The sequence below is a fragment of the Toxorhynchites rutilus genome, chromosome 1 (assembly GCF_029784135.1).
Source record: "Toxorhynchites rutilus septentrionalis strain SRP chromosome 1, ASM2978413v1, whole genome shotgun sequence".
NCBI classification, from domain to species: Eukaryota; Metazoa; Arthropoda; class Insecta; order Diptera; family Culicidae; genus Toxorhynchites; species Toxorhynchites rutilus.
Genome location: NC_073744.1, coordinates 149,633,276 through 149,646,974, shown reverse-complemented (window position 1 = coordinate 149,646,974; position 13,699 = coordinate 149,633,276). Strand labels below are relative to the sequence as shown.

Sequence of the window (13,699 nt, the reverse complement as noted above, 5' to 3'; positions counted from 1 at the left end):
TCAAAATGAAGGTAGTTTATTACATTATAAAGGAAAAATAGTGAAAAAAATATTCCGATACAAATGAAACACAAATTCCTGCATAACTCGAGAATTAATCAAGCAAGTGAAACGAAATTCGGCATGTTGAGGTTTTAGGGAGGCAAGAAACATTTCTAAGGTGGTTCAACACTCCTCACACCTTTCTAAGAGGGGGCTGTCATTGAAATGAAACACAAATTTCTGCATAACTCGAGAACTAATCAAGCAAATGGAATCAAATTTGGCATATGGGGGTTTTAGGGAGCAATATATGTTTTTATGATGGTTTGACACTCCGATTCTGCGATTGGACCCATGAACGTGCGCCTAATGAGAAAACGTGGATGTGATAACGAAAAATACATTCTGGGCGGGACGAATTTTGCGGGACATTTTTGAAAATAATGAAAATGTAAGGCCAAATGTGTTGCTAAGAAGGAAAGGTCCCTTTGAGTCGTCTTCAGTTTGTTGTATTCTGCCCATAGAACAATGTTATGATGAGAAAAAGTTTGGAAATTTGTTCTAAAGAATTCATATCAAAACAATAATTTAGGGTGGGATGAAGTTCACTGGGTCAGCTAGTCTATAATAGTAAAATAGGGCTAATGAGTAAAATTCTTATCGCCTCGGTTTCTTTAATAGGGCTCATTGTTTACAGTTTGGAGTCATACATGTTCAACATTTGATTAATTCTTTAATTAATTAATTAATTCTTTGATTTGAATAATGATCCGGAAGCTTTCTTGGCGATTTGCAATTAAAATCACTGCTGCAGGATCGCGCGGAGTACATCATTTCAAATTTCAGGTTATGATTTCTACGCTGGCTACAAAAAGATGGCCGCATAGGACCCCCCTGGTGTTGACTCGTTGGAGCGACCATTTTGTTCTACATCTCTGTCAGATCCTGAGTCAACTTTCCACTCTACTTGAACTTCTGTTTGACAATTTCCAAATAAGTCTCGATTGGGCGAAATTGAGGGCAGTCAAAAAGGACATCAATCCGATTGGTTCGACAAATCAGGCCAAAAATATGCGAACCCAAATGCAAATGCAGTTTCTGCTCCTTAGTTCCTTAGGCAGCTTACACAATCTGGCCGAAACTTCACCGGACCTTTGTGAGCCTTAATAAACGGAATTAGACGTTTCTGTATGCATTCTTCCCTAGACCCTTTCGAGTCTATTGTTTTTTTTTGTGAGGAGAGCTTTGGTTCTCTGTCCACAGCTGCAAAACCTTTGACAAATCAAGAACTTCCGAGGAAGTAATCATGATGGTGATGGTAAGCCAAATACCACCGTTCCCGATCCATCTCCTTATCCTTATCTTACATATTCCCTAAACCAAAACATCACAGTTTTATTCCCACATCACTGCCCAAATATGCATGGTTGACGTAAGTGCCGACTGAGTTTATCAATTAAATTAAAATAACAAAAATCATGAAACCTTTTCGGCCCACTTTTGGCCGTTAATATTTAGTAAATAGCTCCAGCTTATTCTATATAAATTGTTCACAGTCATGATTATTCAGCTACAATCAAGAAAAAACGTTTTCCATCACTGAGGTGTGTTGGTGGTTATGTCAACCATGCATGTTTGGGCAGGTCAGCTATCAGTTGTGAATAGGTTCTCCTCGGCGAAAGCCCGTAAACGACAGTCGTGACAGGGCGAGGAATTCTGATGGTAGATGTACGACGAGTGACTAGTTCTTCTGGAATGAGCCGTGAGCTAGTCAACATGTTAATCGACAACCTTCAATTCAAAACTGTCGGAATTTTCTTCTATATTCGTAGTTCCGCGAGTTCTAGCGAGTGTAACTGTGGAACCGATAAGGGAAGTTGATCGCTGCAGATATACGATCCAACCGGAAGAGGTCGTTGGTGGACAACGAGGATCATCGTCAAGGAGTCATCCCATATCCACAATAGGAGGCATCTCTATTCAAGACGTATCCTGAGCCGATGGGAGCTGTTGGTGGAGGTAAGTCTAAACCTGATTGTGACCTGAATCAGCATCTTCACCGAGCGTGCAAGGAGTGATTAGGTGCATTCAGTTCCCGTATTTTGATAGGTGAACGTTGTGTGATATTCATCGCGAGCCGCTTTCAGAAAAGAGAGATAAACCAACAAAATAATTCATTAGATGCTTTCGCATGTAATCAATTAATTTATTTAAGGGGGTATTCTAGTGTAGAGAAACGAATTTCGGGCGATTTTTCGAGCTCCGCAAAAATAAAACAATGAATATTTTTACTATCCATTATATCATTATTTGTTCATCTATCTTTTGACAATAAAACAAAAATTGAGCGGAGAAAAAATGTGCATAACTAGAACAGTTAAAAGCTGATGAAGTGAGGGGGTTAAAAAAAAAGTTGTGCCATGGCGTACACGATTCCAGCCCTTCAGGTTGTCTGAAACAAAAAATCGAACAGATTCTAAATCCGTAAAGATGCCGCTATCGCATGAAACTCGGACAAGTCAAAACCATCTTTTTTTTTACAAAATCGTGGCCGTTTGAAAAACACAATGCGGTTTAAAACGTTTTTTCTTACGTTACCCAATTTTTTAAAAATAGTAAAATTTAAAAAAATATCATTTTTTTAGGGGTTTATGCGATAGAGAGATGCCTGCAGATTGTATCCATATAAATTCGACATGAATCGGTTCAGTAGAGATGATTGAGATGAGATGTCGTGTACGCCAGTTTGAAAAAACTAGTTTCGAGAAAAACGCGTTTGAAGTTCATTGTTATGGCCGTACCAGGTTAGATATCGCATCACTAAAATGGCTCTAACTTGGTAAGTAATATGATTTTCGATAAGTCCTTTCTAGAGTATATTCTTGAGTACCTAAAATACAAAAATATGAAATATGAAAATTTTGATTTTTTTTGTTTAATTTCTAAACTAGAATACCCTGATTTACGTTACAAATTCACTGAATTTCATTTTTTACATTTGTCGGAAAAATCCAGTTACAGTTTTTTCGCCAACAGATTTTGCTTCAGCGTTCTGTTAGGTTACTTGCAGGCATGGAAACTACGATAACCTTCTAGCATACAGATTTTTCTGATGGTACTTTTGTTGAAAAACACATTTAGCGATGTCGTAGTCCGAGTTCCGAGTTTGCCTTAATTGTTCTCAATATATCAACCCCACCTTCCCATCCCAAGTTCCACTACGACGCCTCCAATCCTTCTGAACAATATTAACAATAGTTTAACCACTTTCAGCGATTTCACGATTTTAGTATCTGACCACACCAGATTTTCAATGTTAAAAATCAAATTCCTTCTCTCGGCTTCCAACCTGCACAACTTTTCCAAAACAAAACGGATCAACATGAAATTTCTACCGTCGAAAGATATCGTTCTGAATTCTATTTCGGACAACATCATATTTCGGACACTTTGTTCTTATAGCTTGAAATGCTGAATGCACTGATGATATACAGAGGTAACTAAGAGGTAATGATATAAGAGGTAATAAGGTAAGAGTAACTTAACATCGCAATTGCTTCTTTAGAGTAATCCCTTGGTTTCGCTGTCATTTCATATAAGAACTACATTTGAATTATAACATAATCGGCAAAAATCTGACAACACCACTCTTTGTGTTTGTGTTTGACGATTTCTTAGTGTGAGCACGTAGAATTTACCCGTTCATAAATATTTAAATTTCTCCCGTGTTTCATCAGTTCTCATCATCGTTAACAGTTTACTGTGATTGTTTGGTAAGTGTTTCGCATTTGACTATAAAAAACAATCAAGTGTAATGTAATTTTCGTTCAAAAAATTACCAAATAAAGTGTCCGAAATTTGAATTTAATCTGTCCGAAATTTGATTTTTTTTATAAATAGTGTCCGAAGTTTGATTCTTATTCGCTTCATTTGAAAAGCATTTTATTCGATTATTTTTTTTATGTTTTCAATCGAGTAGGTACCAAAGTAGAAAGCTTAAAGGCATATTGAACTAATTAATAAAAAATATCAACCAAATAATACCTATGCATAAAGTTTAGATCTGTTTACTGCATCATATGCCTTAAGCGTCAAAAATATGATTTAGAACGGTACATGTTTTCCAAATACAGGTCGGACTCGATTATATATAGTCGACCATTTTTTTTCAACAATTATTTTCAAATCCTACACATAATCGAATCTCAAGAAAACAATTTTTTCATCAATGTATGAATATCAAACATTAATAGAAATATAGCTTTTTTCGTGATTCGATTATGTGTTGGATTCGAAAATTAACGTTGAACGTGGAATTGCGATTATATGTAATCGAGTCCGACCCGTAATTTGCTGCCAAAGATTTCAGCTACGCCTACTATGACAGCTGCTAGGAACCGAATAGTGATTCCGGATTTTAAATGTTTCAAGTCTTAATCAGCAGAAATGTTGAATTACTCGATGCGTGACCGATGAAAACGTTCAAAATCGATCCGCTCTTTTTTAAATTGAATCGTAGGCAAAAAAGTTAAGATGGTGGCCCTCCCAGTTCCAACCAAGGAAAGTGAAGTGGAAGGTAAAACGTAATGTCAGAATTGCCGTTCGGACGTATCCCGTAAGTTTGAACTTATTTACATAGATGGTATCCAAACAACACTAAACATTGACTACAGTTTCGCCGGCACGGTTGATTGTCGTTATGAACCAGCACAAAAAACAAAGCTGCAAATTATGCGCCAGTGGCGGTACCACGATCTAAGCACTCCCTGAATCACATTAGCCGAGCCAGCTGGCGGAAGCATATGCATAAAGGTTACTAGGTTACTATTTTCAACGACAACTGTTTATTTATTATACTGCTTCAAATATCTTCGACGAAATCAAATGTAACCAATGTAAGTAATAACATAAACAAATCCAAACTTTTCGTCTTGCCATTCCTCAAACGTCTTTTCTAAATAATGTAAATTACGAGCCACCTGTTAACTCCACCATCTTGGTTCCAACTACTACATCCGTGTCCATGTCTTATTTTCAGCTGCTAAACCCGTGTCGTGCTCCCGTGGCCGAGTGGTTAGCGTCATAACTAACATGCCGGGTTCGATTCCCGTTCTGGTCGGGGGAATTTTTCGTCAAAGAAATTTCCTCCGACTTGCACTGTGATCACGCGTATTCTAGAGCTTGCCACTCAGAATGCATTCAAGGCGTGTTATTTGGCATAGAAATCTCAACTAAGTACTAATAAAAATGACGCAAGTAATACTACGTTTAGACGGCGAAGTTCCTCTAGGAACGTTAGTGCCATTGAAGAAGAAGAAGAAGAAACCCGTGTCCAGTTGCGCTATTCAAGTTCCAGCTACTAAATCGCAGGTGGCTACCCGTGTCCAGCTTCTACCAAGATGGTGATGGTTCTCCGAAAATCGAATTACTTCAAGGATGGTGCTCTTCCCGTACAAAACTACTATCATCAAGGTAGTGGCCCCTCCCGAGTTTACCGACAACCATTGGGTAGCATCCAGTTTATAAGTGAATAGAGCTTCAAGTGTAAAATAAAAAAAGCGCTCAAACGCTATTGCATTTTCGCGTTAGGCTGTCATCTGATGGAACGAACCGCTGCACGATACTAGATTTGTATAGTTTTTAATATATTTTTCTCCTTACGTTTTTCTTATATACTGAAAGGAAGTTTTGCTTCATCATATAATGTTTAATATTTTTTTAATAATTCATTAATCGCTCCAAATCGCAATAATCGTTTTCACTTTTCAACTTTTCTTCCCTCTGAATCATTACTCAGAAAGCACCGCAACTTCTGGCCGTGGCCCGTTCGTGCCCTTTCTGAGTTAGTTGTTTATGTAAATAAATGTACCAAAAAGAATGTTTTTTTTAAAAAAAAGATCGTCTCAGCGATTGCTTATGATAAAAGCACAAACCGGGGGAAAATAATTGTACACACGATGTGTGTAAGGCGGCGTTTAGCGGCGGCGAGAGTACAAACGGGAACTGACCGGATGCGATAATCGAAAACTAAAAGAGGGTGTGCCTGATCAATCCTCTATAGTAATAACAAGATACGCGCGTGACAGTATTACACAGTTTCCATCTAATAATCTTACCAAACTACAAATTGGGGTTTGCTACTCATCTCATCGGTGAAGGTTCTCGTTAGCTCCTTTCGTTTGTTGAATGTGTGTGTATGTGTTGTTTCTGTGTATGTATGACTCTATCTGACAGATTTTCAAAGATAATCAATAATTAGCTGAGTGATTTTTTCTACTTCATTTTTGTTCGGTTTCACCGCCAAGATGACGCAGCCTGTTGCAACTAACTCGGGCAAGCTGCGCCCTCCATCCGCAGTGTTCGTCTGTGATTCGAATTTTCCTTTCTGTATGATAACATTTATTCTAATTGTTTTAGATTCAATATGATTTTGTCGCAATCGTTGCTTTCTAGTTGCAATACTGGAGTTCCACTCATTTCTTTTTTCCTCCTTATAAAATCTTTGTTTCCAATCTGGCGAGCCAAAATTGGCTCGCTCGTATTTTCCGCGGTCGGCACAACAACGTTGAATTGCGGTAGTAAACATCAGTACATTAAATAAATTTTTTATCGGTTTGTATAAATATATGGATCTAGCTGAAGTTTAAAAAAACATTTTGAGCGACTGCTTGAATTTCGCTTTCAATAATTATGTAATATAATTATGTGATGGTTTTGCACTGTTGCTTAAAATCATAAAGCATTCATGTAAAACATTTATGTAAAAGCTATATACTTCCAACCGCAATTGATCCGATCAGCGCTGCCTTTGAAATCAGTTCAAAATTGGTATCACAAAAAAGAAACAAAACAAAACATTAGCTGCCCGAATGTTTCCGCGGATTTCGTTCTCATCAATATAATAGTTGGAAGCACTACTAAATCTAGATTAAAATGTTTGTGTGTGTTTATAAGGCGAAACAAAATATGCTGTTTTTAAAATGAATAAGATTGCGTCAGAACACACGCATGCGCATTCGCATTCGGATCCGATCTACCGCGGCGAGCGCGCGCCCTTTAGAGATCAGTATCGTACCAGGCGGCCACCTGATTGTTGTCCTGTGGCGGCGATGGCATAACATCCAAGTGATCGAAAGTCAGTTCACTGGCATCCATCTCGCCTACGTCCATGTCCATTGCGTACGGCGATGTCGGCTGGCCGGACGGTGGACCACCGTTGCCGTTGCTGCCGTTGTTAGCGCCACCACTACCGTTGCCGCCGATCTCCAAACCCTGCATCGAATCTATCGGCAGTGTGTCATATCCTGGTTTTTTTTATATTTGGAAGAAAAGGGACAGAGAGGAAAGCGTTAAAGGGTAGTCTATTCGTGCTGCTTGTCTTCTATACACACTACTGAAAAAAAATTGAAAAGCATACAGAGCGCAACTGCATCCCCCAAAACCGTAACCGCAGTGCAAACAAAAAGCTACGAATTTGTCTGCAGGACCAATCATAACAAAAACGTTCAATCATCAAACCTATAGCGTACTTTATCTAGCTTTGACGAATTTAATGACAACTGGTCTTATGAGTTGACAGCACCATCCCAAATTGCTGTGAAACGTTGCGGGTGTAATGATATTGGATATTTAAGCAACTTTGAATTTTTTAAATCTCATCCTTAGAGGCGAATGAACTGAAAAGTTTAAAGCCTCTTTAATTCAACATCATCATTATTAAATCTCAAAAAAATAGACTACTTCTTGAAAAAGGCAAAGTTTTTTTTCTTAAATTTTTACGAAATCTTCTAACTCAAAAACTGTAAGACATAGACGATCAAAGTAAGACCTAGATTTGATCAAAGAAGGAAATGTAGGAAATAGTTTGAATTTTTATTAAAAAAATTACAAAATAATTTTAAGAAAATTACACTAAAACAAAAGGATGGGTTACATCTATGATATAATCGCAAGACATAAATAACGAATAAGTCGTAATATATAAAATCTCCGTGAACAAAGGAAAAGAAGAACATAACGGCAAGATTGACGTAGGACTATCGTTGACTTCATCATTTGCTTATATTGATTAAATCATTTGCTTATATTGATTAAATCATTGATTGAATGAGTGATGTGTTCGTACTCGCTTTCGTTGTTCGTGTTAGTATAACACATTCCGGATAACAAAAATACATGCATGCAAAATGCATTCGCAATGCCGTACTTATGGAACAGAAGGGCCCCCGGACAGGGTTACAATATATACAGAATAATCTTTTTTTTTCATTTCAGAGTTTTTAAAACCAAGAATATGTAGATACAGATTACAGATTTTCATACAGATTCACAGATTTTTTCAAAATAACGATCCAATATTAGTTATGGCTCGATCTCAATAATATTTTTCCCCAACTAACCAATTTTATTCATATAGCATTCGAATCAGTGTGAATGAGAGCCATTTTGACAATCATATGAAGTCTGTAGCACTGCTTTCTTTTTCTAATTTCACAAGACATGAAAATTCGTTCAGATCAGAAAAAGTGTGAACTGATATATTGTTGCATAAATTTTAATATTAGTATACTTCTTTGCTGTGGTGGTTGAGAGCAGACAAACGACCGCAAAGGGTTAATACAAATTTCGATACAGATATTCTGAGAAAAAACCCAGATAAAAAGATTTTTTGAGACCAAAAACACAGATTTTATTATGGCAACCCTGCCCCCGGCTTGCACGAATTTGCAATCCCGATTTCCACAGACACCTTGGTTTTGAAGTCCGTGATAGGAACATTCCGTTACGTATGTATGCTTATGAACTTATGAAACAGAAGTGTCCCGGCTTGCATGTATTTGCAATGGCGATTTCCCCAGACATATTGATTTAGAAGTCCGTGTTAGAGAAAAAACATATGCATAAGGAACCGAAATACCACCGCCTTGCATGTATTTGCAATGTCGATTTCCCTTTGGTTTTGAAGTCTGTGTTGGGGAAACCGTATTCCGCTGTTAATCTGGCACAAATTGGACCAATCAAAACGTGGCAGCTCAAGTGTTTGGATAATGCTCGGATTTCACAATTATTCATTTGTTTATCTCAAGAAAAATAAAATGTTATTCATATTTATAGATGCGTAGAAATATTTCTATGTTTGGGTTATAAGAATTTGAATTTTTTTCATTTTTTCCTATATGTTCAGTGTTTAGATTTTCATTTCACCCCTCCCCCCATATATTCCGGTTGGACGTAGCCCTACGTCAATAACAATATTTCAAAAAACTCATTTTTCTAGTAAACGTTTTTTTGAAATATCAAAAAAATTATATGAATAGTACATACAATTACCAATAAGTTGTCCACACATCGGAAGAAGGGCACTTTGGCGGGGAAAAATTTTTCCTAGTGACAACTTTTTCATGATTACTTTGAAAAAATTACAATCTATTAACAATTTTTTTGTCAAAGTCAAGATAGCTCAAAGTAGAGATAGTGTATTCGTTTTAGTTCATCCTTAAAAAAAAAAGTTTTAGATCATCCTTAAATATGAAGTTTTGTCGGAAGCGTCAACTTTCTACTACATGTGCTGAAAAATCCCGGGATTTTTCAACAGATGGCGCCACTAAAAAATGAATAATATTTATTTCGACGGGTTCATCTGTCACTAGCTTATGTGTTGAGTTTCATGACATTTCGTTTATTCGTTGACAAACTACAGTTGTTTAATTCTCACTATCTGAGCAATCGTATAGGAAATGGAAAAAGAGAAATACTCTTGAACAATCAAAGCAGTGGTTTACGAAATGTTATTCCACTTCTGCTCCTTCGAGAACAACAGTTTACCGGTGCTTTAGTGAATTTAAAATGGGCCGCACAAGCACCGCAGATGCACCTCACTCTGGAAGGCCAAAAGAGACTACAAATCCAGAAATCGTAGAACAAGTGCATCGACCCGTTTTGAACGATCGTAAAGTGAAGTTATGCGGGTTAGCTGAGGTCGTATGCATTTCAAAAGAACGAGAACATACATTTTGCCCGAGATTTTCAACATGGAAAAGCTATCCGCGAGATGGGTGCCGCGTTTGCTGACCGTCGACTAAAACCAGCGGCGTGTTGATAATTCAAAAGCCGGTTTAGCGTTGTTGAAGCGTAATCGAGTGGACTTCTTTCGACGTTTTGTGACAATGAATGAAACGTGGATCCATTACCACACTCCCGAGTCCAACAGGCAGTCTGCAAAGTGGCACTGAGTTATATTCCGAAGACTTATACCAGCTATACTCAACCTGCGGCCCGGTGGGCTTTTCTGGTTGGCCCATCTGGTGTTATATTATTTCAAACTATTTTGTACGTTTTTCAGCCATTTTTGCATATGTACTGCGTGTGAGTTTAGAATTTCGAAAACGAGAGGCGTTACGTTTGAGATGCGACTTTTCCGGGTGAACGAAGTGGTTAAACAATCCATTACGAAGGATAAAAGGTGTATGGTAATGTTCGTTGCTTATTGACCAAAATTTTTTTTTAGTTCAAAAGCTGCTTTGAAAGTAAACCATTGAAATCACAAAACCCGACGTCAAGATTGGTCAATGGTTGATGCATGTCATCGGATGACCGTGAAAGCACAATGGACGTACAAAATTTTTCGCCTCAAAATGCATTCAGAGAATATGTGCGGAGTAAGCATATTGCAGAGCTTGAGTTGACGGGCAGAAACGCAGCAGAAGATAAATATTAAGAAGAACGTATCGCGTAAGTACGGCGTATTTTTCAGCGATAAGAACTACGTTCTTCAGTGGAAAACCGAAACTGAAAATATGTTCCGCAGTGGATGCTGTCGACGTCGCCACCCCACCACATACCGGATTCGGTTGGGTTTTCTGTTGCCGTTCTAAGTGTTCTTGAAAGCGTTGTTTTGGAAGCATTGGCAATGTAATTTTACTAAGAGGTACTGACAAACTACTAGTGTTTCAGAGCCGCTCTTGACAGCGAGCAATCAACAATTCATTGTAGTTCTGAGAGGTAATTTGAAAATCTGTTCAATTTGGCGTTTTTTTGCTTCGCGATACATTCGTTTCCTCACATAGTGGAAGCATTCATTTATCGCCCCTTGTCAGTGCTACCCATGTTTATACTAAAGAGTTTCAGTCTTGAATTTTTATAATGTTCCTCACCGGTTATTATTTTGTAGCCCTACGTTGACAATGCATTCGGCCTTGGACACCACGCTTCTCTATTTGTTTTTTTTGCGGCTCGCGACTCCTTGACTAACACTAGTTTGTGGCCCTTCAGTGAAAAAGGCTGAGTACTGCTGACTTAGACGTTTGGTACTACAGAAAGGGAATCGTAATGTTGGAAACTCGCTATACCAAGTGTTTTGTCCTCGAAGGCAACTATGTTGAAGAATAAATGCAGCTTTGCCCAAAGAACGATTGTTTTCTTTTACAAATCCCGGGACTTTTCACCCCGTGGTATCTTTTATAGTTTCTGAAATATATGACATATGTGTGTGTCAATTCTCGCGTTTGGCATGTTATTGACATGTTTCTAAATAGAAAAATGTTTGCCGACAACCAGTCGGAGACCCGATGAACGAAGCTGCCATGAACAGGTAACGAGTGCAACACATCAGGGTACGGCAATTAATCCGGAAGGCGAAATTTGACCGTTGGAATGGTTTTCTAGATCTTTGGCGCAGAGTAAACGCGCTGAATGGGAAGAGAAGACCACACATCCCCGTCCTTCAGGTGGATGGTATACCCCTCAGCGATTCGGCAGATACTTCGAACACGCTCGGGGAACATTTTGCGGGATCCATGTCCTCCTTCTCCGAATATGAGCCCGATTTCATTCGTCGAAAGGGAGCGATATCACTTCGGTCAGGAATTTTGAGGTCCCTGTGAGTCGTCCTAATAATCCGTTCCCCCGTTCCGCCAAAGGTGAATCAACTGGCCCTGACGGTGTCGGCTATAATATGCTGAAACAGCAGTCCCTGCTCGGACAGTCCGTCCTTCTCAGCACTTATAACGACCTGTGGAGTACACCTTGTAATACCCATGCCAACTATCGCCCAAAACAGCAACAACGTGAAAGCTACCGTCCAATTTCCTTGACCTCATGTTCATTCAAGAAGAATGACGATTTTGTCTATCGACAGTTCGCCTTCCGACCAGATTTGGGCACCAACAACTACTTCGCGATCCTCGGAGACGTGACAACCGAAGCCAACAGGAACCGTCAGAACATAGAGATGGTAACACTGGACCTGGAAAAGGCGTTCAACAGAACTCGGATTCCGTCAGTGCGGAAAACTCTGGCAGATTGAGGCGTTGATGGTAAATTACTGAACTTCGTCAAGAACATTCGTCTGATGGCAGTGGGTGACACTCATAGGATTCCATGCGTCATGAGAAAGGCAGTTTTCAATGCCACAGGCCGGTGGACGATCGAGAGAGGAATTAGACCTTCAGCGCAGAAGAGTGGCTATATGGTGATACGCAGCGACAGACATCAGGGTCCAACTCCAGGGTACAGCTACACAAAAACAACATCCCTCGCTGAAAAACGTTGAAGATCCTTGCAGTGTTGGTTTATCGCAAACTTAGCTTCCTCTGCCATTTCGAGGAAGTTAAGAAGAGTTGTGCCACCCGGTTAAATCTGTTGGAAATTATTTCCAAACTGCACCGAAGCACCAACAGAAAGATCAGGCTACGGGTGACCAAAGCAATCATCAGCAGTCGCCTCACCTATGGCCTCGAGCTGACGTGTTTGGCTGGAGGCAACCTCTGACACCGATCTATAACAAGGTACTACAGACAGTCTCCGACCACCTGCCATCAACACCAGCTACCTCTGTCTGCGCCGAAATTGTAGAAACTCCTTTTAATCTAATCATACTCTCGGTGTTCGTATCCAGGACTGCTAGTTTCTTGTCGAAAACCAGTGGTAGGAGGAGACCCATCTGGCTGCCCTTATCAACACGATCTTGCAGAGAGGAGGCGATCTGGCGTAGTGGTTAACATCCGCACCTCTCACGCTGAAGATCTCGAGTAAAAAAACACGATCTTGCATTGGGTGGCGCATTCCATCCTCCCCCGGTGATAAAATAAAAATGTGAAAACACTGTTTTTCAGAAGTCTCAATAAAAAAATATTCCAAAATCTATAAAAGATAGAAAATTGACGTCTTCGATAAAACTTCATATTTCAACGAGATTTAAAACTTTGTCGAATACGCTATATCACTATCATGACTTTGAACAAAATTAGGATAAGTTGTAATTTTTTCAAAGAAAACATGAAAAAGTTGTTGCTAGAAAAACTTTTTTCCTATAAAAGTGCCCATCTTCCGATGTATGGATGACTTGTTGGTAATTGTATGGACTAATCATATAATTTTTGTGAGAATTTTAATAAATTAAGTTTTTGAGAAAAATAAATTTGAATCTAAATTTTTATAATTTTTGAGTCAGAATTTTTTGTTAAAAATAAAAAAATAAGGAATATACTTTGACCCTTTTAAAAAGTCATCGAATTCTTTGTTGGAGATTTCAAGTATGCAAAGAGGCTCCAATGACCAATGTCTTTACACCCACAACGTTTCACTGCAGTCGAGTTGACATGAAATTCATCCTTTACAATAAAGAAAAACAAAGTGCGAAACTCGGTTTAAGTACTAAAACTGTGATCAATCCAAAAGGCATGGCATTTTTTATTGTTGCAATCAAAACAAGGAAAAC

At 38.7% G+C, this 13,699-nt stretch overlaps 1 protein-coding gene across 8 annotated transcripts in view; it reads right to left on the bottom strand.

The window, feature by feature from the left end:
- Window positions 1-5,606: 5,606 nt before the first annotated feature.
- Window positions 5,607-13,699, bottom strand: part of LOC129763540 (armadillo segment polarity protein) — an 83,355-nt gene continuing 75,262 nt past the window's right edge. For all 8 annotated transcript variants that reach the window (XM_055762715.1, XM_055762713.1, XM_055762717.1 and 5 more), the window contains one exon: window positions 5,607-7,286. In XM_055762715.1, the coding sequence (XP_055618690.1) occupies window positions 7,039-7,286 (248 nt within the window). In that variant the 3' untranslated portion in view covers window positions 5,607-7,038. The remainder of the gene's footprint in view (window positions 7,287-13,699) is intronic.